Genomic DNA, 27,855 nt, shown 5'->3' with positions numbered 1-27,855 from the left:
AGGCAAGGGGATACTGCATGACACATGGGTGTCAGGCTACAGCAGCATGAGGAAGGGATGATGACATCATCACAAAGGCAGGATCAGAGAATAAGGTTTATTGCCAGGAAGGTTTTTACTTACAAGATATTTGGCTTGGTGTTTGCTGCGATATACAATAATCATATTAACAGGACATTTATTAAAAGTTAGGTTGAATAATAAGTTGTTAAAAAAAATCCACATGGAAATCATTTCCTTGCAACGTGCAGCATTGTTCTGGCAAACAAAGGCACCTTAGTGTCTGGAGGCAGAGAACAGGAGAGATGACTCACAGAAAGACACTGGTGTGGTGCTGACACGTTAGTGAGTCTCTAGCAACAAGCCTCTTTAATATTTAATGTCAGTATTCTTGCTATTTGCAGACTAGTTTAGCAGAAAGCAGGTGACAGTTAGTGAGGACTTCTCAAATGAAACACAAAAGGACCAAAACCGTTTGATTAATATTTTTATTGTTGAAAAAATAATGATTATCAGGTTTGTAGTTGTAGAGGGACTTTAACTGTTTTGAGTTCCTCTCCCTATGTACACTGATGACATGTTCTGTTCTGTTTCAGGCTCATTTTTTTTATAACATGTATTAAATCCAGTACATCAAAATTCAAACACTCTCAAAATCCACATTGAGGAGTTTTAAGAGCTGAGTTTCCACGACAGGGTTCAGCGGAGCGGAGCAGGTTCGGCCTCTGACCGGCTCTCACCCGCACCTTCTATCCAGCAACAGGTTTTGTTTTCATGACGACAGTGCAGCAGCAGCAGCAGCAGCAGCAGCACGCCACAAGCATTTACACTGTTAACCTTTTACACCGCGCCAATGACGCTCCGCAGTCCGCAGCGCTAACTGTGAACAAACACCTGAAAGTTTCCATCAGGCGTCGCATGAAGACACTTTAGTGGATCAAAAGTCATCACCTGGAAGAAAAAGGCTGAAGGACGTCACACAGCCAATCAGGACCAGAGGTCACGGCCAATCAGGACCAGAGGTCACGGCCAATCAGGACCAGAGATCACGGCCAATCAGGACCAGAGACACGTTTCTTTCCTTAATGCTGCATTTGTGTCCAGAGGGAAAGACTGTACAGATGTTTTGAGATTGCAGCTTAGCTTAGTAAACATCTGTGATAAATGTAGTGAAAGATATGATTCACAGTCTGAACCAATCAGCTGGTTCAACCCATACGACATAAATGCAGCATCACTAAGTGAAAACAGAGAGGGATGCCAAATGGTTTCAGTCGCAAAGCAAATGATTCTGATTGGCTGAGAGAACACTAGTGTCCCATTACTTTTTTCTTCCTGGAGCCCATTAAGGAACCACACAGCTGGTTTTGCATATTTCAGCCCATGTACAGTAGGGCTATTGATTTTACATTACTGCTCTCCATGTTTCAAAGCATCCGATGACGTTTATCTTGATGTTAAACCGATTTCACATCGTTTCACTGTGTTGAAACTTCCTGCAGCATCTACAGTCGTGGCTCTTTGCATCTCTTCTTCTTGGAGTTTTAATAGCGATAGTGATAAAATCATCATATCAATGTTTTGAAAAACATAATTTACATTGTACATATATATATAAATATATATATTTTTTTAATCTACAGCAAGTTCCAAGATGATTTTCAAATAAAGTAAAGATATAAATCTATAAACATACAAGGTAAAAATGAAAAAGTGAAGGTAAAGTTGATATTTCAAAGCAAAAAGTTCATTAAGTTTTAAGATAATTATAAGACAAGGCGATTCAACTTAATGTCTCCGTTTTGAGTTTTCTCAACTTCCGTTAACTTCCTCCAAATTACAATAGTTTACCGTTTTACACAGATTTGAATTTTCAGTTTGCTCTCAGTTTACTTGGAATATGCAGCTTGTGATTGGACTTGATTTCATGTTGTATTTATGTTATCACTGATCTCTCATGACAGACATATGGAAACACAAATAATCATGTAACTTCCATCCATCCATCCATCCATCCATCCATCCATCCATCCTTCTTCAAATGATAAAAAAAATAGACTTTATGGAGAATTTTAAAACAAATAAAATCCACAAATTAGTCAACTCATATCAATTTACATGACTGAACTCATTTTAAGTTCTGAATGTACAGAAACAAAATGAGAAAAAAAAAACAAAATAAGTTTTCTTTAAAAAAATCAATTTTTTCTGAATTAATAAGATTATAGATATTTATCTATAATATCTATATTTGTTTTGAATGCATTACTTTTCAGTATGAATATGGTAACTACACAAGTTAACTGAAAGTAATCTGATATTGCCAATATATCCAATTACATCGATAATGATATATATTTAAGAGAGTTGATTGAATTTAATCGATTATGAGCTTTTACAGCGAAGGATGCGCAGCGTGCTTTGAATACAGCTGGCAGTAATGTACAGTACGCATCATTTGTAGTTAGCGTGTCACACCAGCTTTATGGTCCTTTAATGGAGCGTGACTGGTTAGGTACTTCGTTCACAGGAGAGAGAAATGTGTAAAACATACGTCATAAACTGGCTGTTTCATCGGCTGCACTGGCCGTGCATGAGAGACGAATCAAAAACCAAAGAAAAGTTTCAGCCTGGACACGACACCCTGTTCAGGTCCTGGAGTTAAAGAGTAGAAATGATGTTCTGGCCTCAGACCGGCGTCTCCTCGTCACGAGGAGAGCAACTGAAATGTAAACAAATGAGGAGAGCCTATACGAAGAGCGACGCTGAGCCAGAACAAACACAGGGTCACTGGCATCCAATCACTGTCATCATCAGTCTGACATTTCACATCCTCATCATCAGTGGTGAGAAGTCAGAAGAGCAGGTTTAATGTCTCCTGACTGAGACGCTACACTCAGATGAGCAGTAGATTTTCTACAACATGACTCCTGGTATTTATTTCCAGTATGGCTAAAGGTGCAACCAGAGATTACACTGCAGAATTTCTGAGGCAGTAGAGGTGATCGGTATTCTCCAGGTCCAGATCCAGACTCTTCACTGACCGTACGGAAACATCAGCCCTAACTTCCAAACATGCAGCATCCACATTCTGCACAACTCTTGTTTTACTTGGCTTCAAATATTAAATTTAAGAGTGGTCAGCATTTATGTGAATGAAGGTCTAAATGACTATATTAGTATTTCTGCATGTTTTAACCCATTTACCACAAACTGCATATACTTTATTTAAGTACTGTATTTTGTCTTCTACCTTCTTGGCAGCCATTTGTCTCCATTTCACTGTGGTTTGAAAATCAACGTGCAGACTTAAAGGTACTTTAGAGGTATTATCACACTGAACCAAGACTGTGCACTGGAATAATTACAGAGCTTTACAGTGTTTAATTTGATTTGATTATGTATTTGAAGACTGAAAGTGTTGAAACCTTAAGTTCAACTATTAATTGGAATTACCACATTCCATCCCACAATGCATTTGTCTCCATGTCAGCACTGCATTTAACAGATGCATGTGCTGCCAAGAAAGGACATTATGTAAACCCACTGAGCGGCAGCAGGACCCCTGATTGGTCAGATATCTGCAATGACCCCCGCCCAATATGAGAGCTCTCCTTGCTGCTCAATGGGTTTCATTTCATTTCGAGTGGTATAAAATAAAGGTTATATGGAATAACATAATCTAATTTAAAATTCATGTTGCAATTTCCTTTTAAATTCCAATAATTATAACGTTATTTAAAGGCAGGTAAATCTTTGAATTACGTTTTTCTTTGAGTTTTATATTGCACCATTTAAATGTAAATGTTAGAACTCTATCTTTATCTTTTTTAATCGAACGTTCTAAAGTTCATTAGTACATAAGTATAACACTGTAAAAGCCTATAATTACTCCAGAGGCCAACTGCTGGCTCCATACTGAGCATCCCGTCTGCTTTCATCTTTCTTATGTTTCCAAATGTGTATTCAGGTTTGCTATTTGAGAAATTTTCAAATAAGTCTGCGCTTAAAAATGCCCGTAAACCAGTAAAGAGTGACATAATGTGAAATGGAAACCAGTGGCTGTCTGAAAGACGTCAGCTGATTGGCTGTAATGTAAAGAAGGAATGATAGGTCATAAGGGCGATCATCATGTAAAAACCGTTTTCTGGTCCTTTAAAAAAAAGGAAAAATCAGCTCAGCTTCTATTTCAAAAGAGTGAAATTTAGCTGCTTGTAAATGTTGTGAACATTCAGTGTATCTGCCTCAGAAACATCGGTGGATTTTTACACTGACTGAAGGGAGTTTAAGTCAAAAGTTGCATCATTGTGACTCAGTTAACAATCAAACCAATTCAAATCAACAATGCCCTGTTTGCAAATGCATGATATGCTTTTTGTTAATTAGCCATAAAACAACAGGCTAGAAACACAGAGAGGAGATTCACAAAGCTGCCAGAATGATCAATAATCAATATTTCAAACACAGAGACAACATGGAGACATGAACAGAAAATAAGGCAGTGATAAAAAAAAAATAAAATAAAATAAAAAAAATAAAAATAATCAATTCTCCTATAATTCGTGTAAATGTCCCTTAAGACTCCTAAACTTTCACATTGATTATTTCAAAGAAATGATCTAGTTTATTAAAAAGAAACAACGATAGAGAAAATATATTCTAATAGTTCGCAGTCTCTTTAGCTTCAGATTAAAATCATAATACATCTAATCAAGTTCATTTACTAAACATGAGAGTTTTCATATTGTTCATTATATTCATATATTACAAGCTGAAGAGGCCTGTGCATATTTACTGGTTAAAATCAAAGTGTTTGTGGCGTACTTTGGCAGTGAGATTTAGCATTACATTTTTAAAGCAGCTCCATTGTTAGTGTGGAGAGCAAGAGGGTGGAGTCAGTAAACCTGCACAGAAAACCTTAAGACCAGACAGCGGCTCCGAGGCGTCTGCTAAGCTTTAAGGACGATAAAATAAAAAGTATCTCCATCTTAAAAAAAAACACACAGCCGGACTCTCCTACACTGAGCTGTCGTCGTGTGTGAAGACAGGAGAGCCGAGACTCGTCACATTTCATTTGCTGTCATCACACTGGGAAGTAGAGTCAGACTAATACAGAGGTCGACATCTGTAAAACCCGCACTGAGAGCTTCGGTCTACGACTTTACCTTTCTATTGTGCTTTAAAAAGGTGCATATTCCCCAAACATATTTGGACTTGAAATTACTACAAACCGGACAGTGAACCTGCCCGGGGGCCCCTGGGAGCCTGGAGCTGCATTGCCACGTCTCTTATGTCAGGCTGATACTTTTACAGTCTATCCAGGCTTGTTTCCTCATTGTGACCACGACACATTTAACTCAAGATAAAAATCTTAATATTTGCACAACTTCATAGAATTTGAGAAATAAAATTCACAAAAGAATCGTGCCATAAGGTCGACTAACTGGGTTCTACAATCTGCTGATGAAGGCCATGGCATGTGGCTGAAATCTCTGGAATATGATGATGGTCGAACTGAGCTCGATTTGTTTTCTAGAGAGAAGGAGATCGTTCAGTCCCGAATTGTTGTGTTATCTTTCGACAAGACAACCGAAAACTATCGCGACCAAGGTCGGCTTTGAGCTTCCAGAAATCTACCACAGCTACAGGAATTACACTGGTTTAAATGGAAAACACAGGTCTTAATATAAACCTAAATATCCCCCGCTTCGGTCAATCAATCCCTACCAAATATAGAATTAAAAAAAAGCTAAATTAACCAGTGAAGCTGTTGGCTCCACCTGACATTAATTAGTGTAAAATTACATGTGTTGACTCCTGCTTCACTGGGAACCAGTACTCTGACATTTCTGCCCATCTGCACTAAACAAAATATCTTCGTTGCCTTGTTAAAAATCAATTCATTACATCACAATAAGTTGAAAATCACAAAGCAACTTGTGGTTAATGTTAGACTAATGGCACTGAAGTCCACAGCAAATAGCACAGCAAAGAGCACAGGCTTCAGAAAGAAGAGGTGATTTAGCAGCCGGACATATACAACAACAAATAAAATAGCCATGGTAAAAGACAATACAATGTGTGTAAGGTCGTCGTAGGATTAAGAGGTCAAACATGAGTCAAGGTCAACACTGATGAGATAAGGTGAATCATGAGATAAGACTATATAAAACAATCATTTAGAGCTGAACAACCAGACAGCATGAGGATCATCTTGTAGGACAATAGTAGTAATATTAAACAATTTTTTCTTACAGTAAATTTACCTGAGTTAGAAACCTGTAGACAGTGGTTTAAACAAAAACACAAAATGACAACCTGACTCAAACCTCAACACTCTCCAGACGTTCTCGTTTTACCCGATGCTCACAAGCTGACAGCGAATCTGCGTCAGCTCACCTCAACACGCCACTCTGAACACTACTTTAACTGTTCAACTGTTTACTGGTTTCAACAGAGAACAGTAACGGGGGACGTCTGCTTCCCATTTTGTAATTTAATATATGTATGTTACCCTAAACGAAGCATATCCAGTTAACCACTGTGGATGTCCAGGATGCGGATAAGAGAAAATGTTTCGAATGATGTAGCTGAATGAAGTTTAACTGTGCTACGTCTAACAGTTCACAGCTGTATTTCCATAACAACCGAGCAAACTTCATCCTTTAAGATGGGGAGCCAATCCACAGGATCAGCAGTGGGTCCGATCCATTCGTTTTTGAAAGGATTATATCAGATATATAGAGCCAGATCCATTTCTAATCCTTAGCTTGCTGCTAATGTGTCAGATGTAGTGTTTTACGGCACTACAGTGGGTACACTGGGTCTTCAGCCAGCTATAAGAAGCAGCTTGACATCATGGCGGACTAGCTCCTAGGATATATGTTTTAGCACACAGCTGCCGTGGGTTCAGATTGTGGGTCCATCAGATAAGTCAAATGCTGACTTGACATGAGTGGACAGCGCGATTCCTGGTTTGTACTGAGACGACGATTTCGTGTTTGTTGCCCGAGCGATGTTTTCTGTACATGCGCTGTTAGCTTCTAGGGGCAGCGCTGCATCCTGTGCCCTCAACCGCTCGGACTTTGAGCTCAACAGAGTCTCATGCACCAGCGAGGGCGCTTTTGCCTCCGCTCAGTAAAAGTTACATTAAGGTGGATGGCTCTTGCAAAAGCTTGAGTTGGGATTGTTTTACCAAAATCTATATAAAGGTATATTTGGGCGTTGTAAATGAAATCTTCTATCACGGTATAAGTAATTTTATATTGCCATAATGACATACAGCATATCATGACAGTAAATTTACAACAAATTCAATTGAGAAACTGTTGAGACGAGATTTGAAAGTCTGCATTTGGCAATCTGATAAATCCAATATTCATTTGCAGCACCCCCCACAATAGTCTGATACAACCAGAGGTATTAAAAGGACAGTTACTGTTATAAATGTTATAGAAAAATACAACTTTAAAAGGATTCAATTTAAACGGTGAGGTGGCGTGCAGCTGGACTGAGCATGGGTAAGTCGTGCAGCTGGAGATGTTGTGTTTAAGTTCAGGGTCTAATGCCTTCATGGACTGATTAGTGCATGTAGTGCTGCTGATCACAGGGAGAACACAGCTCTACCACCTCCACACACGCACAAACACAGACACACACATGACTGACGGACCATCACAATCGGGTGAGATGATGACGATGATGACGACGTTGATGATGATGATGATGATGATGCTTCAGTATTCACTTCTTTGATTCTTCCCTCTCTCCTCTGAAGGCGTCTGTCTTTTTGAGAAAAAAAAAAGGAGGAAGGTTGAGGGGGAGGAGACAGTGGTTCACTTTGAGCAGGTCAGGAGGTGGGGGGTGGGGCGGGGGGGACAGGGGTGGGGGGGCAGGGAGGAATTAGAGGTCTAGGCAGCTTCACAGAGGATCTGCTCCAGCACCGTCAGCAGGTGTTTGAGGCCGTAGATGTAGCCATGATCGTGGCTCTCGCTTGGGAAAACGTGGGCAAAGTCGATCATCCTGACCTCCACCTCTGTGTCTGTTCCACCCCCCTCTGTGGCGTCATCTCCTTGTCCCTGGAGCTCCTCCTCTCTCCTCCTCCTGCCGCCGTCCTCCCCCTCTCCCTCCTCAGCCTTCCTTTCCAGTTGTGATTTGTTTCCGTTTCCGTTCGGCGGCTGCTGCGACTCACCCGTTCGTTTCCATGCAGAGTTGTCTTCTTGACACAGTACTGAGTTGTTATCTCTGGAAACCGAGCTCGCCGTCGTCTCCACGTCTGCACCGGCTCCACTGTTGCCATGGAGATGACCCTTGGCGCAGTGGTGGTGGCCGTGTTTCCTGTGGTTGGTGTAAATGGTGGTCATGCCGCAGTCCCAGGGCAAAACCACCTGAATGTTGTTGTTGTTGAACTCCGCCACCTCCTCTTCCTGGCCCGCCCCTTCCTGTCTTGCTTTTCCCTCCCCCCTCTGACAGCCGTCGCCCGCCGATGACAACGTGGTAGTTTTCACAGCTGTCGGGCTGATTGACGGGGTACTGAGGAGGGAAGAAAGAGAGGAGGAGGAGGAGGAAGAGGAGGGGAAACCCTCGTAGACGAAGAGGAGCGAGCTGGCGTAGAAGGCCAGCTGGTGCTGAGATTCAAACCAGCGGAGGATTTGCTGCACCCTGTGGATACTGGCCGACACTGCATCCTTCCTCAGACACACACCATTATGGAAGAATTTAGCCAAGCCTGGAGGGGAGGAGAGGAAACAAAAGGAGAAGAGAGGAGAGGAATTTTTTGTCTTTTTTTTGACTGGCAGGTAAAGTAACTTAAGTAAAAGATAACAGGAAAAATAATTTACTATTATTTATTCTCACAAACCTTTAGGAAAAACACTGGTCATCAAATTTCTTTTGACTTAAAGGTCCATATAGTCTAAAGGTAGATGTCCATGTGTTGTTTGATTATAGATCAGGTCTAGGTTCTATATTAATACTGTGAAAGTATCAAAGCCTCAGTCCACAGAGAAATGCACACAGCCTGTATTCAGAAACTGAGCCTTAAAACGAGCCGTCAGGACTTCTGGAACTTCGTGATGTCACAACAAAGCAGTCACTGTTCTCAGGCACGCCACAAGCCCCGCCCACCTGCATCCACCATCTAGCCTTGCAGGATTTGGTTTCTCTGAGTGTGTTTACCTGAAATCTGCTATATTTTTTATTGCATCACTCATAAAACAGTCAGCCAATCAAAGAGAGGCTCAGAACCTTCTCTCTTCTGATTGGCTCACTGATCTGTTGTTACTAGAGCTCCAGAGAGAAGTATGAGAGAGGAGATGTAAAACTACACTGAGATAGTTTTTGGTTCTTAAAATCACAAATATATCTTCTTATGGATGGACACTTCAAATAAAACACAGAAGAAGAGGAAGATATGGAGCTTTAAAAATGCTGGTACATTTAAATGTAAGCCGAGTTAAAATAGAAGTATGTGTTGCGGCACAGACAAAAATAAGTTGTTTAGAATGACTGTAACCTCTAACACCATATGGTCATGATGAATAATATGTTATCTGAAGGAATATTTATCATTCAGTAGGAGAGCTTTCAGTTCCAGTGCATCTTTATTTTCTGCAATTGTTATTTTCTGTACTTCGTCTACTACTACTATATGACTGTAATTACTTTGGAGTTATTATGGAAGGTTCACACACACACACACACACACACACACACACACACACACACACACACACACACACACACACACACACACACACACACACACACACACACACACACACACACCCACACACACACACACCCCCACACACACACACACACACACACACACACACACACACACATACCATCTTGAATAGTGTCCTTAACCAGTCCTCTTCCATAGTGCTGGTCGTAGGAGTCAAACGTGTCACTGCACACCTTATATACCTGGAAGACAAGAACATTCAGTATGGTAAGAGTGTGTGTGTCCCTATAATTCCCCCATAACTGTCCCCTGCTTTTGTTTGTCTGTTCACACATACACGTGCCACGTTCTGTTCATGACTCGTGTGCTGACAGGTAATAGCACTGCTCCTGTTTCTAAGCTTAACCTTCAAACAGCATCATTCCATTTATAGAGTTTATAAAACAAGAGCTATTCAGTTCATACAGAAATAGTTCTCTCTCCGTTACTGTGATCCTCCGTCAGCGATGATAGATATGTGCCGACCAGGAATAACTGAGACTGAGGAGCTGGTTCTCTCAGACTCTTCCTCCACCTAGTGGTGCACAGCTACACTCACACCTGCCTCCATCACATCAAACTATAACAGCTCCATTACACCTGCTCCATGCTGAACCATAACGCCACAGTTAATACATAACATACATACATAATAAACACATAACGTTCATTTGAATTTTTACATTTAAATTCCATCACTTCAATGAATATAAACATTTATCATTACATAAACATTACATGATTAACAAGTTTTGTTTAACTTGTTAATTTAACAACAATGAATTAATTCCACAGTGAAATGTCCTGCCTGCACAGACAGCAGCGGCACACACCACTTGAATCGGGTTGTGGGTTGCCAGATGGGTTAAAATTGTATGCATGTGTTTGCATTGTGTGTCTATCTTGTGTTCCATACACAATCTGGCAACTTAATAATAATAATAATAACAATAACTTGGATTTTTATAGTGTCTTTCAAGGTACCCAAGGCTGCTTTACTTGGAAAGAAACACAAAATGAATAAAGAACAAATAAATGAAAACAAGATGAGACAGAATAGGGATGGCAGAGACTGGCAGAGATTGGAAGAGATTGGAGGAGATGAGGCAGCTAGAGGCCAGAGGCCGTGGTGAACAGGAGGGTTTTCAGCAGTTTTTTGAAAATCTCCAGAGATGAGGCTGTGCGGATGTCTTCCGGGAGAGAGTTTCAGAAGGTGGGGGCTGCCACACTGAATGCTCTGTCACCGAAAAGATCGCAGGCTGGTGTAGGGGGGGTGGAGAGCGGACCAGTGTCCGAGCGCCGTAGGTTCCGGGACGGGCTTAACGGCAGGTGGAGGTCAGACAGGTGCTGGGGTGCGAGTTCTGGATGCGGGCTTTGACCAGAAGCCAGTGAAGCTGGATGAGGGTGGGGGTGACGTGCTGCCAGGGCTTGGTGCGGGTGTGAACCCTGGCAGCTGAGTTCTGGACATACTGGAGCCTGTCCAGGGTTTTGCTGGGAACCCCGAACAGGACTCCATTGCAGTAATCCAGAAGGGTGGTGATGAAGGCGTGGATGAGGGTCTCAGCTACAGAGTCAGAGAGTGATGGCCGGAGTCGAGAGACGTTTTTGAGGTGGAAGACAGCAGATAAACTTGGATAACGTCAATATACAAAATGTGTGGATCTGTGTATGACGATTATTTATAATAAAAGTTAAGGGCAGTGCAAATTACGGGAGTTTCCTGGGAGAAAAACACAACAGGAAGACACCAGGAGATTATCTTGAAATACAGGACTGATAAAACACACAACATAAAAGTTTGTACACTAAAAGAAGAACCGATTCCAACATCACCTGTAGCATAACCACATGTACTACATACATCTACTGTATGTATTCAACAGGGATCAAAGTGTACAGCACACCTACCTCATGTATCTGCAATCACATGACCAGCACTCAGCCAGTCATGTGATTACTGATCACAGTTTCAAATCTCAACCTTTATTTCAAAATACGGGCGCACTGTTTAACATAAGTCAAGCGCTCAAATCAGGTGTGTGAGATCTTTTCAGCCCGATTACAGCAGGTTAGCCCGGATTCATTAAGCCACATATGCGGAACAAGGCTCACACCTCTGCTTCAACAACTCTAAAGTATGAGTGGCTTCAGTTTTATATTTAGACCAGGAAGAGTCTCTCCTCAGCTCTATACTTAATCACTTCTTTTTATCTTTCCTTTGAGTCTTTCTTAAACTCTCTCTTCCTCCACTATCAATCCATCAGGAGGAAGATCATTACCACTAATTAGTCTCCTCTCTATCCAAACAAACACGTAGCAGTGATTAGTATGGGAATCTTCCCAGCTCAGTGACGGGCACATCCTGTTCTAAACTTCCTGTTCTGAGGCACAAAACTGTCCAACTTTACAGAACTCTTAATTTTTCATGCATCTAGTTAAATTGCAGCTTGGGTTAACGCAACACTAAAACATCTGGCTGCCTGTAAAAAACCTCTGCATCTGAAAACTGTGATAATAACATAATTTAAACCCACAGAACTAGATGTACAAGAGAGTCCAAACTTTTCAATGATTCTGTGTCAGGATTTAAAGTTCTAATCTGTAACTTTTCCACATCAGACCTATGTTCTCTAGATGTGTTCTTACATTATTACAAATGTTTCCATCAATTCTCAACCCTACACAAATACGTAATTTTAATACGGTAACGCTCTGTTTCATGGCGTTCATAGCCTCCCTCGTCAACATCATCATATCCCCTATATGCATGTGTCAGTGTTGTGGTTTCCTGCCAGAAGAAAGAAGTGGCTTTCATCAGACCAGATCAAGGATTTTGGCGATGGGACGTCTGGATCTGAATTAATCAGAGAAAAAAGCGGAGGCAATGTGAGACAGCGTCATGTGTCTGCCACATAGTGTTGGTGAATCACACATTTTTAAAGTCAAACTGCTTTCTGGGTATTCCCACTGGTTTGAATCCCCTGGTGTGTTTGTTATGGAGAGGAGGACATCTCTGAGGATAATTCAGCTGCTGGTAAAAACCTCCTGAACGTCTGGTTTATAAGTTATCAGAGAAACTTGCACATGCTTTTTATTAAAATATGAAAATGTATAATGTATGTCTGTGTGTGTGTCCATTTTAATCCCAATGAATTTATGTGTCTTTTTTTGTACACAGGTCTCAGATTTAATCATTTTTACTCAGTAACATTTTGAATGCAGTACTTTTATGTGTAAGTATCTTTACATTGTCGTATTAAGGTTTATATCTAAAGCTACATTTATATTTTTTTGTAGCTGAACTAAGTGAAATCACAGCATTGTTTCAGTATTATCATGATGAATTTAAGTCCAATAGTCACTCTCCTTTGAGTTTCTCCACCAACTCCTTGGAGTAAACAGCACAACTTTATTATTTATTATTAGACTGATGCTTTGTGGCCTTCATCGGGGTCAACACATCCGTCTCACACTAAAGTTGCACTGCAAGAGTGGCTGGAGTTTTGACCTCTAGACTTTTCCCTTCCTCCGTGCACCTTGGAAGTAGATGAAGTTGTTGCAGAAACCTCTACTTTGCTTCTGACATTCGCTGCTGCTGCTGCTGCTGCTGCTGCTGAGACTGAACCACAACAGTAAAGCTGTGGGCTGGAAAACCAAAACAAGACTCCAACCAGAACAAACCAAACCAGAGCAGAGAGGAACTGCAGAGTCTGTGATAATCCTCTGTGGGTTTGTCACCACAAGAAAACACTATCAGGTCTTTCAGGACCAACCAACCAATCCACAAGCTGTTTCCTCCTGTGCACACGGACTGACAGGTTCAAATACATTACTGAGATCCTCCTCTGACTCCTGAATCACACCTTTCCTCTCCCATATCTTCATGTCCTCCTCACCCTGAGGACACTAATGCTCTCCCTGTCTCTCTTATGTAAGCTTATAGCAAGTTATGTGGCCGTGGATAAATGGATATTCACATGCTTGGTAGTATGGACATCTAGGGCTGGACTGTCCTACACACTGTGGTTCACTGTAATGTTGGCACTAACTGGGTTTTCCAAAGATGAATTCTGTCATTTTGAGCTAATTACAGATGAAATACATAGCTCAGTTTAATTAGTTTACTTCACATTACTTCATTCTATTTAGTTGCCTAAATCAGTCTTTAACAATTCAAGCTTAAACAACTCAACATGCAGAATATGAAGACGAAGGTTTCTAGTAGTAAAAAAATAATGAGTTAAAAATGGAGCTTTACTTTCCTGTGGAAACAAACAAAGCTTCAACACAACTAATTAAATCAAGTGCTGCCTCTGTTTTCTCCTGTAATTATGGTTCATTTTAAATACAGAAAGAAAACAGTTCACTCATCTGATTGGCTGTTTTTTTGTTTGTTTGTTGCTGAAGCAGGAAACCAGGACACTTAGTGATGATGACACTGACTGTAGGCTGTGATGGAAACTGATCAAACTGATAAAAGGTTGCGCTATTTGACTCTCTTCCTTTCCAGCAGATAAAAACTTCTCGCCGTCTTTCCTGTCATCTGTCTGTGTGTGTGTGTGTGTGTGTGTGTGTGTGTGTGTGTGTGTGTGTGTGTGTGGGGGGGGGGGGGGTCATGTTACTGTGACAAAGTGAAAACTAAGTTCACAACAACTTTTCACCTTTGTTTAGATTTTGCATACGAAGCTGTATCTGATATTATATATCCTGACTGCAGTAGCTGCTAAATACTAACTCATCTTTTTAAAAGTCTGCTGTATGCACATGAACGTAGTGAGAGCAATGTCACTGATTTCTGGTCCTTACGGTGTGTCATCAGGTTTTATTTGATATTAAAACCTCCGCTGTAACCAGCTGTTATTCTCCGACCGGCTAACACTGCCCAGAAGATGTTGTATAGTAGTTCATAGATAGTTTGGGGTTCTGTCTTTAACAACCAGACAACATACTGGTGGATACGTACAAGCTGATAAAGGAGGCCTTTCAGGCTTGGTTGGCCCCGGGGGTCTCTGGGTTGGCCATGGGTCAGTGTCATGGAGCGGGACATTGGCTGATTATAGGTGGATTAAGGCGCTAGCTGCAGGATGCATCTGATCAGGATGTCTCCCGGGGCGCCTCCCATTGGAGGTTTTTCCGAGCACATCCAACCGCTAGGAAACCCCAGAACCAGCTGAGAGACTATAGATATAAGCTGGCCTGGGAACGCCTCAGGATCCCACAGGAGGAGCTCGCTACTACCTAGCTTCACCTGCTGCCACAGCGACCCCACTGCAGGTAAGTCACAGAAAATGGGTGGATGATGATGATGATACTGACACCAATCAGATATTTGTTGATTAAACATGTATCTGGCACACTGAAAGTACAGCTGTGGCTACTACAGTAAGAAGTAAAGTAAGATAAGTAAACACAGGATCAGATTTTGATGGACTTTATTTCAGCTCATCTCTGAGTGCAGCCCTCGGCACTGATCAAACGGGTTGGAAAGTTTATTTACATGCTGATGGACCAGAAATATATTTTTTAAAACCCCCCCGCCATTTCAAAATCTTGACATTGGTAGACTAAAGATCTTCCACAGCGGCACAACAGGTCAGACTCACCCTCATTCCGAGGACCAGGAAGCCGATCTCCTCCATCAGTGGGTACTTTCTGATCTGCTGCTCCCGTTTCTCCTGCGAGGCGAACGGATCGTAGCTGCGCTGGCCCAGCTTCACGTCCATGATGCACGGCTTGACGAAGCGGCGGGTCACGTCCTCCAGCTTCAGGTACAGGTCTGAGTCAGCGGCACAGACACAGGAGTGATGAATTAAAAGGTTGCACTTACTGTAAGTGCTGCCAACAACATGTTTTCATGTGAAGTAGGCTGTTCCTTGACTATTTGACTGCAAGTTAATTAGTCTGTTATTTCTTTCATCGTGAGATGTCAGAGGAGAAATCTACAAACAGATGTGGGAGGAACTTACTCAACAGTTTGCAGTAAAAACTTCCCTGGTATCATATAAATATCCCATAATATTAAGAGGAATAATAAGAATCATTTAGAGTAAATAACATTAGTGCATGATATTTGGTTTTTGTAATTCAAATTGCACCAGTACCATCAATCCTTGAGGTTAAACTATTGGGGCTTCTATACTCTTCTCCCATTGAGAATTGCAGGGGGCTGGTCCTTTCCCAGCATGCACTGAGTCAAAGAGACTACCAGTAGAGCTAGACCAACAAATCAGCAATCAAATAAGTTGTCTCATGTTAGCTTATTGTAGATACAGAGAAATTACAGTGCAAAAAGGCTAAACTTGGCCTGAGGTCATTTAGAAACATGTAGTGTCTCCATTACAGAGTTTGTCCACCAGAGAGCACTGAGGCAGCTGATTTACACCGGAAAATGTCCCACTCAGTTTGGATCTTCGGCACAACCGGGAGAAGAAAGTGATACAGATCAAGATGGTATTGTATTGTTGGATATGATCAGATTTTTTGGAACCTGTCTACCTCTCACGCTCCACAGATCTGGTCTGAGAGTGTAACAATGGCCCCGTTCAGACCTGTTCAGACCTGGTGTTAACATGCGTCTTCAGTGATCCGATCACAAGTGGTCAGCTATAAGTTTGTCAGTTGACACCTGCTTTAAAATGTGTCTCCACATGCGTCTCCATTGACCGCTTGTGATTGGATCTCACAAAACGTGTGTGAGAGTGAGACAGAGAGACACAGAGCAAGAGCGAATTAATTAACAGTGAAATAAAGTTTCATCCATTTGAAATAGTTAAATATTTTGGTTAATTATGACCTGTGTCAGCGGAGTAGTTGCTCCTCCAACGCGGCCCCCGATACATTCGCGTTCACACTGCTAAAAGAATGTGGACACATGTGGTCCAGACCACCTCTGGATGTGGTCCGAGTGATGGGATCTCAGATGTGTCTTGAGTGCGTTCACACCTGAGCTTGGAGCTGACCACCTGTGATCGGATCAGCTGAGACGCATGTTAATGTGAACAGGGTCAAACCAGCTTCACACAGTCTCTCACCAATGGGGCTGTCAGGAGAGGACCAGGTCCCGTAGTACTTTGGAAGGTGGTTCTGGAGCTCCAGGAGACATGGATCACTGCACTCCTCTGCATACACCTGGGAGACACACACATACATCATCATCATCATCATCATCATCATCGTACTACACTGTACATACAGGTTTATTTGGCATCAAGCTGCAACTAACATTATCTTCATTGTTGTTGAATGTAAGTGCCAAAGTTGTGGCTGATTGATTAGTTGATCAACATAAAACCAATTAATCAATTATTATCTATTACATCACTAATACACGCTATGTGCAGTATCATTTCAATTACATTTTTTTTTTTTAATCTAATGGAAACTGTCCAGTTAGAATTTATTATTTTATTATTTAAATGGTGAAGGTTCAACATACAGTGTTATAACAGCCCATCATTTTAAATATGTTCTGTTACTCTAAAGCAGATGGAGCAAAAAAAAAAAAGTACATACAATAAAACAGTGTCACAGTAGTAACATATTTTAGAACAGTGTGCGTGTGTGTGTGTGTGTGTGTGTGTGTGTTGCTGGGACTGAGTTGGATCGGTGTGGTAGAGAGTCAGGCAGACATGATGCCATGACTCACTCCTGTTTGTATGAGAGTTGCTGAGACTGACAGCACTGCTAAGCTCTAAAGCAAACACTGAGGCTCTGGAGCAACAGACACATGTTCCTCTGTGTGATGAGACAGAGCCGTATGGAGCGACTCATGTCTGCACCGATTATTAGGAATTTACATTTCTCCACCCATCCGTTCTTCTTTACACCCGCCCAGACGGACACATGATGGTTGTTGTCCCAGAGGGAGATTTGTTTTACATAGTTGGCTTTTTCTGCCGAGGTCACAGGATCCTGTGCGACAAGACTGAGTGACTAAGATGTTAAGTAATGACAAATCCAGTACATTTAATATGGAATTATTTCTGTTTATCCATCTTTTGTTCATCTGACCAAAGAATGAGCTGCCAACATTCATCAAGGTCTCTTTTCATGTTCTTTGGCAGCGTTCAACCTGCAATCTTTTGTGCCACCTCATGAGTTATGGTTTTCCTCTTGTACTTCGACAACAGAGGTCGACTTCACGCGGCGTCCCTCTCGCCGTCTGATCACCGAAAACACCGGCCTCCGCAGATAATCCTCATGTCAGGAGCGCCCTCCGAGGACGACCTCTGCTCCCTCTGTTACTGGTAGTACGGCTCTTCCTGGACCTGCTGACCACTGCTGCAGCTGTGTTTCAGCTCATGGTCAGTAGCCTGCTGACGCTCTTGTTCCCTCTCCCACAGCCTGGTTTCTTATTGTTCAGGCAGTTTGTTTCATGTGGAGCCACATTGCATTAGACACAACCCAGGACAGAGGTGAAGAAGCTCAGCTCTTTTCTAACCCTGTTTATGCATTTAATCACAGGTGTACTCACTTCAATGTAAAGATAATAAATTTATTGTAAGACGACTCATGTTTGAATCATTTAACGTTTCAGTGATATTACACAGAGGCGTAATGTGTCTGCAGGTCCTGGATTATTTATACTTGTTCACACTAGGCTACGATACAGATCCATGATCCATCATCTGCAATAGGTCAAATATCAGCAGCAGACAAACATTAGTAAACTGATAATCAGTCTATGCTCAGTATGCAGTGTGTGTGTGTGTGTGTTGTCCTGTATGAGCTGTGAAACCAAAGCAAGTGTGTTGGAATGCGAGTTTAACAAGTCAGTATGTGACTCACGACGGAGACAAAAACTCAAACATATTTACAGCCTTACAGGGTGATGACCTTACACAAGCATGATGAGCAGAGGTGTAATAATGCATCAAATCATGATGTTACACAATTTAAAAAATGTGACAATATGCAAATGTGATGCTGAACAATGAATTACAGAGAGCTAGTGATGATTACTTTTTTACTTGACAAGTCCGTCATCAAACTTTTTTTTATACACTCTTAAAACTGCTGGGTTAAAAGTAACCCTATTTGGGCTATTCTAGTAACCCCGCCATGGGGCGCTTTAACCCAGCAGGGTGGGGTGGTGGGTTTGCACAGCATGTTGGGCTATGTTCTCTACCCAAAAATGGCTAAAAATGACTATGTTGTTGGATTAAAGCTACCAAAGAGTGGGTTGAAGAAAAAATAAAAATAAAAAAATCATGGGATTGGAATGGCTTCTGCTGCTTAGTGTTAAAATTAAATAAAAAATGTTATAAAACGAGGAAATGATGAAACAAGAAACATAATGTCCCAGCCACTCTTTCATTGCTACAACCAAAAAATATAAAGTTAGTCATGTGCAAGTTCCAATAAATTTAAAATGTATAAAATTGTATAAAAAAAGTTAATTGTTATATTGATCTGATTTTCACCTAAAGTTTGATTTTTTGTTTTTTTAATCAGATTATTCAAACTAAAGAGTGAATATAATAAATACACTTGTTTTTTTTATATTTATAAAGACGAGAGAGAGAGAGCGAGAGACAGAGACAGAGACAGAGACAGAGACAGAGACAGAGAGAGAGAGAGAGAGAGAGAGAGAGAGAGAGAGACACGTTACCATGCTGTAAAACTGCATCTCTCGTGGACCTCTCGGTGGAGGCTGAAGCTGCTTCAGGACTGTTCCATCTGGATGCTGCAAGATACCTGCAACAGACAGAAAGACGGGGCTGAAAAGCGAAGCAAGACAAGGAACAGCTGACAGGAGGACTCGGTCATGTGGCCTCAGTCCTCGTTTCAGCACGTCAGTGTTGAACAAATGATTTTCAGACGACTCGGTTTAATGTTCGTCAACAACAACATTGTCATACAAAGTTGACTGTGTTCACTCCCTTCCACACTGAGGTTAAATCTCAAATACTGAACCACAAACTGACATTCATCAGACATACAGGGCTTAGTCAGCAGCAATCAAACACGTGTAACGACAGATGAAGATTAGAGGAGGTAGAAGAACATGAAAGCACAGCAAAAAGAATCTGTCAATATGTGATGGTTCAGTCGTTTCTCAAATTAAATGTCAGAGATTTGATGGTTTTAGCTTCTTGAATGTGAGAAACTGCTGCTTTTTTTATATTTGGGGTTTCGGGCTGTTGTGCAAACAGAATGAGAGACTTGAAGATGTCACCTTGGACTCATTAAATGTGGATTAATCAATAATGAAGGTAATCATTACTTCACCGGGAGACATGGAGGGAAAAGAAGGGTTCAGGAAACATGACGGCAACGAGCGCAATTTCTATGAATGTCCTTGTGGGGGATGTAACTGCTCCACCAACGAGCAACAAGGAACACAGATGTGTAACACACAGAGTGTATTCACCGTTACAGCAGCTCTCGCACCATCCTGTACGAAGTTATGGAAAAACTACTCTTCATTCTTGTAAAACAGATGAGCAAATGCTGCTCTCACACAATGTGGACACAGTAGGAAGAACAAGAAAAACACATTCATGCATTATTCCATTGTGGTTAATCCTGATGCTAACCTTGCACACATGCCATGCACTCTTTTGTTGTGTTATGCATTTGTGGCAGTGAAAAGTGAAAGAGTGTCAACTCCCATAAAATCAAATGAATCAATCATATTAGTGCCTGATTAATACACATCACATATCTGCTGTTGGGAATTTATTGGTATCACAAGCCATTACTTGTTTGAGCTGGCCACAGCACATGCTATTATCTGACCATTCCCTGTTCATTTGATCATTACAGGAAATCACTAATTAGTTAAAACTCATTTATTCATCATTGATTTGTGTTGCGTTTTACTATTTTGAGTTGGAGAAACATTCAAGGTTACCAGTAAATATGGCTCCCTTTACGAGCCTACTTCCAGTGTAGTAAGAAAGATGGTGAGTCTCCTGTTACATCATCACATGCTGACCACAGCTGATTACAGACAGACTGAATGAACCTGCAGTGGAGAGGATTAGTCTGCTCTTTGGCTGATCTCTAGATTCTTCTAAGAACACAGAGATGTAGAAACACACACACATGCAAATACAAAACAATATGCAAAACCTCCAAACACATGTGGAAAACAACCAGCAGATAAGGGGGGGGGGGGGGGGGGGGGGGTAGTGATGTGAGCCTGAGGGGGGACATCTGTCCTCTGTCTGTGAGGTCATCAGCCTCAATCCTAAGATGAAGAGGAGGCAGAGTCATCCTTTCAGTCCACAGCTGCTGTCGCACTGCTCTGAGTGTATTATGTATCTGCCCTGTTCCATCATCATCATCATCATCATCACAAATGAATGGTACAGGATGTCTGTGCGGGGGGGGATTGCAGTCAAAGCAGCACATTAACAGAGCGGCAGCGTCAGTGCTCCGTCTGCGTCTGCACATGATGCTTTCAGGCAACGTGTTGAGTGCAGGTCAACCGGTGTTTGACCAACATACAATCACTGCACTTACACGTGTCAAAAGGAGGATCATATGACTAGGAGCTTAAAAAGGTACCAGACCTCCCGTCACGCTTACATGCAACCAGTGCGACTGAGACGCAGTCTGTTTCACAGCGTGTGTAGACAGCTGGATTGATTAAAATAGAAGTGCATCTGTTGCGTCCAGTGTGTGGGAGACACAAAACTGCACACAGCTGAAACACTGCCTGTGCAGACAACCACTAATTCTACATTACATTTTCATACTGGTTTATAGGCACGGTGCTGAAATAAGTATTCAAATATTTATTTTGCTTATATAAAAACAGCTCTACTACAAATGAAATCTCCTGAATTCAAAATTTTATCCAAGAATCATTACAAATATATACTTGCATATTAAAAGTTAAAGTTCTCATTATACAGAATGGTCCCTTTTTGTCAGTGTTAACAATTATAGAATCTCAGTTGGCAGTTTATTAGGAACACCTAGCGAATACTGAGTAATGCAACAGTTCTGCAATAAAACATCTGTCCTGAAGGTTATAATGTTCATCTTGTATTAAAATTGTTCAGTTGATCCAACTGTATGATATAGTATAAAGTGTCCATGTGTAGTTTGATTATAGATCAGGTCTAGGTTCTATATTAATACTGTATCAAAGTATCAAAGCCTCAGTCCACAGAGAAATGCACACAGCCTGTATTCAGAAACTGAGCCTTAAAACCAGCCGTCAGGACTTGTGGAACTTTGTGATGTCACAACAAAGCAGTCACTGCTCTCAGCCGTGCCCAAGCCCCGCCCAACAGGACCCACCATCTAACCATCCAGGATTTGATTTCTCTAAGTGTTTACTCGAAATCTGGTGTATTTTAATTACCTCACTCAGAAAACAGTCAGCTGATCAGAAGAGAGGCTCAGAGCCTCCTCTCTTCTGATTGGCTGACTGACCTGTTGTTACTAGAGCTCCAGAGAGAAGCCTGAGAGAGGAGATGTAAAACTACACTGAGATGGTTTTTGGTTCTTAAAACCACAAATATATCTTCTTATGGAACAACACTTCAGATAAAACACAGGAGCAGAGCATGGAGCTTTATTCCTCTGAAGTGCAAAGGAAAATGTTTTCAGTGGAAATACAACAGTATTAGTACGATATCCACAGTATTAGTATGGGTGTTGTAGATGTGGTTCACAGGAAAGTAGATTTGTGTGATCTGAACTGTGGGGTTATGTTTCACTGTGTGTTCAAAAGAAAAAATGGATTCATTCAGGAAAGACAGGGGATTACGTCACACAGGCATCATATGCAAGTTTGTATGAACTGAACTTCCTGGTCACTCCATCAGTCTGCTGACCAGTCACAGTCTGTCAGTCAGTAAAAATAGCAGCTCACCAGTGTGTCAGTTAATCAGGCTGTGATAGAAGTGTGTAATTTGTGTAAGACATCGAATGACTTACTAACACACGCACACACACACACACACACACGCACACACACACACACACACACACACAGTCAGCTGACCTGAGACACTGGGCTTGACTGATGAATGATGGTGTGACAGAATAAGAAAAGAAAAAGAGGAAGATGCACACCATGTTCACATAAATGTGTCCAGCATGTGATGGGAGTGTTGACATGTTTATCCAAAACAACTACTTATAACATATGACAGTTAAACTGGTACAGTTAAGTATAATTGAACCATATATAGATGTTTACTGTTGCTGGTGATGATTTATTGGTATTGTCACTGGTTTTCTACAACATATCTTGAAAACCACAGTGACCGACTCTGCTTTGAGCTTCTTGTGTAAAGTCACACAGAAGAGCCTGTGACGATCAGACTGAGAAATGCGGCTCTCAGGTTGAAAGTTGAGTCCTGCCCTGCCTTTAACATGAAGAATCAACAGGCGGCTGAGGGAGGTCTGCTCAGGAACACAGCCGGACTTTCACCTTTGCTTTTGTCTTGCATCAGACACTGTAACTACGTTATGATCTAACCAACCACGAACAGACACACACACACACACACACACACACACACACACACACACACTAACAGAGCTCTTATGGGAAAAAAAACAGTGTTGAGCAAGTTTCATAACCCCTTTTTTATATTTTTGTATGAAAACAGCACCTTTTTCCTATCTAAAAGGGACTGAAAGTAAAAAAAAAAAAAAAAAAAAATCAAGTAGATTTTCAGGTTGAACATGAAAAAACTGCTTTGAATTGAAAACTAAACTTGAACTGGTTCCACATTCATGAGAACAGGAAATATGCAGTGGCATATTTGGCCCATTTTGGATCCACATGTTTCCATCTCCATCACAGGTTACACACATTAATGCAGATGGAATGTTTACAGTAAGACAGAGGGGCCTTATCACAAAAAAACATTGGTTAAACCCATTTATCAGTGGGTTTAACCTATCACAAAGCTGGCAGGTAAACCAAAAACCTATGGTGTACAGAAAACCCGCTTGAGGGGTTCAGATCAAAACTTGTCAGCAGTGCGATTACTGACCAATCAGATCACTGCAAATAAAAAGTCTGACCACTGTCACCTTTTATTAGAAAAAAAATAACAACCACCAACTGTTTATTAGCTGAGTGAATAAATCCTACACATCAGACCTCATCAAGCATTCATATCTTTTGCCAACCTTTCTTTACACCGATTATGTACTTTTTCTCACTGGCATCTGTATGCACCAAAACAGCACCAGCAAACATGTTGACAATAAAGACACTTATTAACTTTGTTGTATGTATTTCACCTCAGTTCATTTCATATTTCTGGCGTCATAATCTTCCAGTTTCTCGACAGGTATCACTATTTTATCTCATTATGTTCTCCAGTCATAGTTCTAATAATGCTGCGTGTGATTGGCTTCAACCCAATGACAGTGGATCATAATTCACAACCAGCAATGGAAGTAAATGAAGCCTTGAAAGTTAAAGCAACACTGTGTAACCTTTTCAGAGCAGCTGCAACAGCGGCCTCTGCAGGTACAGGTGACGGTACTGGAAGCAGCGTATCCCTAGATGCTAACAGCTCATGTGCAGAAAACAAAGCCTGTCAATCGCTAAGGCAAGACACGCAAAATTATCCTCTCAGTACGAACCGGCAACCACAATGTCCACTTATGTCAAATCAAACATGAGAAGAACAGAACCGGACGGTGGCGTCATCGCATGATGAAGAGCGGCGCAGTCTCCAGACCTACACCCCACGGTTTAGGATGAATTGGACAGACGGACGGTGACAGCAAAGCAACCTGCAAGAGTGACACATCAGTGGGAACTTCTGCAACAGAGTTTGACCAAGTCTCTGAACAGCATTTGATTGTTCAGAGTCAAAAATCTAGATTCAATTTAGTTCAACAAGAAGATTCCTTGATTTTAAATTTTCCAGCTGTTTATTTGTTCTCTGCTTTAACTTCAGAAACACCGAAACATTGAATTATGTAAATTTAACAATTTAACAGCTAGAAAAAGTGACTGAATAATCAGCCTAGTTCTATTAACAATACAATAAAATGTAATCACTACACCAATGGAGTCTAATGCATGGGAAATCCAGTTTGCCTCTGTGAGCCTGGGTAGTTAACAGATATATGACCACACACACTTCCTGTTTAAGAGGAACACATCAGATCACCTGCATGACAGACACTGAAATAATCAATGAAACCACCTGCTCTAGGCAGCGCTCAGTTAAAAACTTCCACACTTCCAGTCCATTATGGCACATAGCTGCCCACCACTAACTTGCATTCAAACAAAAGACCTATGGTGGAGAAGGAGAGTGGAGGCCGAGGGAAACGGTGGGAGGAGTGAGCAGGATCACTTTCAGTCAGCGGCAGTACAAGCTGAACAGGATTCCAGCGCTTGTTATACAACTGCCGTGGAGACTGAAGGAGACTGCTGGTTTAGTCTCAATACTGTGTCAATACCTGTCTGTTAGTTTGAACTCATGCTCGTGTTAATGATTATTCACAACCACGCCCAAGGATTGACTGAGATAAGATCATTCCACATTGCTGTCAGATGTAGTTTATCCCTGAATCCTTCTTTCTACCCTGCAGATAGAGAGGGGACACTCTCAAATCATCATCGCACAAAATATTTTGCAAACATTTAGATTCTATTATTCACGTCTTATAAAACTGATACTTTCTTTAAATTGAGTCCACGCAGGTTTTATGGCATCAACTTAGTTTTATTGCTTAATTTTTGTTGAGCAGTACATTTACATTTGTAACTGTCATCTGTAACTTTCCATAATTTTTTTAGTAGGTCTGTGAATCAACACGGTGATACACCAAAGAATGCATACACCACTGCCTGCGGTAAAAACATGACCACTTCAGCCAGAGAGGTTCCGTGGATGGACAGGTCTGTCTTGGCTGCATCCCGGACTGCGGGACTCACAACTCTTGGAAATGTCCTGCCTGTGCCACAGAATAAAGACGTGTTTTCCCAGAAGTTGCAATTCATCAAGGTACCTGACTAAACAGCAATGACTCATCCATCTGACACTGTACTGTGACACCAGCTGCTGACTGTATCATGCACAATCAATTCAGCTCAACACTTTGCCTAATAATGCACAGTGGAGGCTTTGATAATGTCAGGTGTGCTGCGTGCATGAGTGCGAGTGTGTGACAGTGATGATGAGACACAGGTCGTGGGGCCGGGATTCTCAATGGGCACAAATCCACAAATGGGGACAAATTAGAGCCGCAGATCTCTGCGTGATCAGGTTAAATGCAAGGATCCATGTGTGAAGATGAAGCTGGTGCAAGAAGGAAGATATTCAACTTCATTTCCACAGATGCATGAATCCTACCTCATGTGCACGCTGCTCTCACATGTATGAAAAAAAAAAAAAATTGTGTCGAACTTCTATTCAAAATCTGAGTTTACTCGACAGTGCGCATATCCTGTAGAGCGAGAGCGTGTGTTTCTGAACTTTACTATCCACACTGGTTCGGATGCATTATACAGCAAACTGAACTGACTAAAATACTGATTTCATCTTTTACTTCTAGGTTAATTGATCTTCCAACAACATTTTTCCTATAATACAGGACAGGTGGCAAGAACAAGCAGTACGAACAAAGTTGTGTGTTTACATTGATGAGAAATTTGCTTGGTGGATTATTTGTAGGCCGATTTTTTTTTTCAATGAACTCAAACAATTCATATGATGTCCTGAGTCACATGGAGGCCTGATGAGCCAGAGCACATTCACACATTACATGTCTTAATAACATGTTGAGAAAAGGAGGTTATGTTCTGTGACAGAAGAAAAGGGAAATTAAGAATCGCTCGAACAGTTCACTTACCCACTTTATCCACTCCGTACTTGTGACCCGCCACCTGATGTGACAGCGGGACGCAGCCGTTCAGACGAGCCTGGCCTTGTGGCCCCAGAGGCCGCTGGCCGCTCTTCTCTTTCGCGGGGGGGCCACCGCTTAGCCGCGGGGTCAGGTTGACCCCAACAGCGGCTGTGCTGGGGGTCAGTTCCAGTCTACCAAGAGCTAGAGATGACTCCATCATCACTTGATGCTGAGTTGTTGACATTTGTAAAAAATAAAATAAAATTAAATTAAATTAAAAAAGAATTAAAAAAAAAAAAAGGGCAAAGCCTTTTGTCCAAAACTAAACGAATTATAAAAAAAAAATCAATGTGACTGTGTCGATTCACATACTGTTATTACATAAGCACAGAATACAGCCCCGCACACAAATTCAACAAATTGTTTGGGCGTGAGGTTGAGAAGCCTTCATGGAAATGGTCCAGTCCAGACGAAACCAGCACAGACGCCTCGGCCGTGTTGGCTGTTTTCGAGCGCCGACAACCACCACGCTGACGGACGGCAGCACTGTCGTTACCCCCGCTGTGCCCGGTGGTGAAGCAGGGCTCCCGAAGCAGCGCCGATTCAATGATTTTCATATCTTGAACAGCAGCATAAATACATCCTGGCCACATCCCCCTTCCTACCAGACTCAGAAACAGCAGGACCAAAAACTACTTCCGCTCGCAGCTTCCAAAATAAAACGATTGGAGGCGTAAAGATAATACAGTGTACCATGGTAATAATAAAGAAATTAATTTAAAAAAAAAAAAAGTTGGTTGGTTTAACTGCTTTGTTCAACCCCAGAAGTCTTTTTTCAAAAACAAAATGAATATATTAGGTGCCTTTGTTATGAAGGCAAAATCACCAAACTTCCGGTCTTATCTTTATCAACTTCAGCTTCACTTCCTCGCTCGACACCTAAACACTGGTTTCCCTCAGTAATGCTGATGTTACGACAAAGTCAGAGGTGATATCCTGCTACAGTCAACCAGCACAGAGGCAGGCGGTGCAAACAGAAACGATATAATCCCGAAATCGCACAAAGAGGCTACACAGTCGAGATTTTAATTGATAACTTATCGATACTGTCCATTAGGCTGCTAAACAAGTCCGTCCTCGCGTCACAGCTCAGCAGACCAGGGGGACATCGCACTTGCCGTATAACCGCCTTCAAGACGAAGGCCTGTCCGCTGAGGATGAGCACAAACGCGACGCTTTGTCGTCCTTAAATCCATGATATTAAAAGAGGTCGGCAGAGTCCTTCTCAGCCACAGATATCCAGGTCAGAGTAGGCGGCTACCTCTCTACGTAACCAACGC

General features: G+C 41.6%; 1 protein-coding gene across 1 annotated transcript; it reads right to left on the bottom strand.

Annotated features, from left to right (window-relative positions):
- Positions 1–83: 83 nt before the first annotated feature.
- ipmkb (inositol polyphosphate multikinase b) lies at positions 84–27,855 on the bottom strand. Its single transcript, XM_056366150.1, has 6 exons — positions 26,522–27,855; positions 19,338–19,423; positions 16,759–16,855; positions 15,331–15,503; positions 9,849–9,930; positions 84–8,728 (listed from the first exon to the last, which is right to left on the bottom strand). Exons 1-6 carry the CDS (start codon positions 26,757–26,759, stop codon positions 7,911–7,913), a joined length of 1,494 nt encoding a protein of 497 aa, XP_056222125.1. The 5' UTR covers positions 26,760–27,855; the 3' UTR covers positions 84–7,910.

This window comes from Seriola aureovittata, chromosome 21, assembly GCF_021018895.1.
Source record: "Seriola aureovittata isolate HTS-2021-v1 ecotype China chromosome 21, ASM2101889v1, whole genome shotgun sequence".
In the NCBI taxonomy this organism is placed as follows: domain Eukaryota; kingdom Metazoa; phylum Chordata; class Actinopteri; order Carangiformes; family Carangidae; genus Seriola; species Seriola aureovittata.
The sequence above is the reverse complement of the archived record's forward strand: the minus strand, read 5'-3'. Positions and strand labels throughout refer to the sequence as shown.

Coding starts and splice junctions, on each gene's coding strand:
- ipmkb (XM_056366150.1), bottom strand. CDS start 26,759: ATGTCAACAACTCAGCATCAAGTGATGATGGAGTCATCTCTAGCTCTT. Junction 19,424..26,521: donor GTACGGAGTGGATAAAGTGG/GTAAGTGAACTG, acceptor TGTCTGTTGCAG/GTATCTTGCAGCATCCAGAT. Junction 8,729..9,848: donor TAAGGACACTATTCAAGATG/GTATGTGTGTGT, acceptor CCTCCCCTCCAG/GCTTGGCTAAATTCTTCCAT.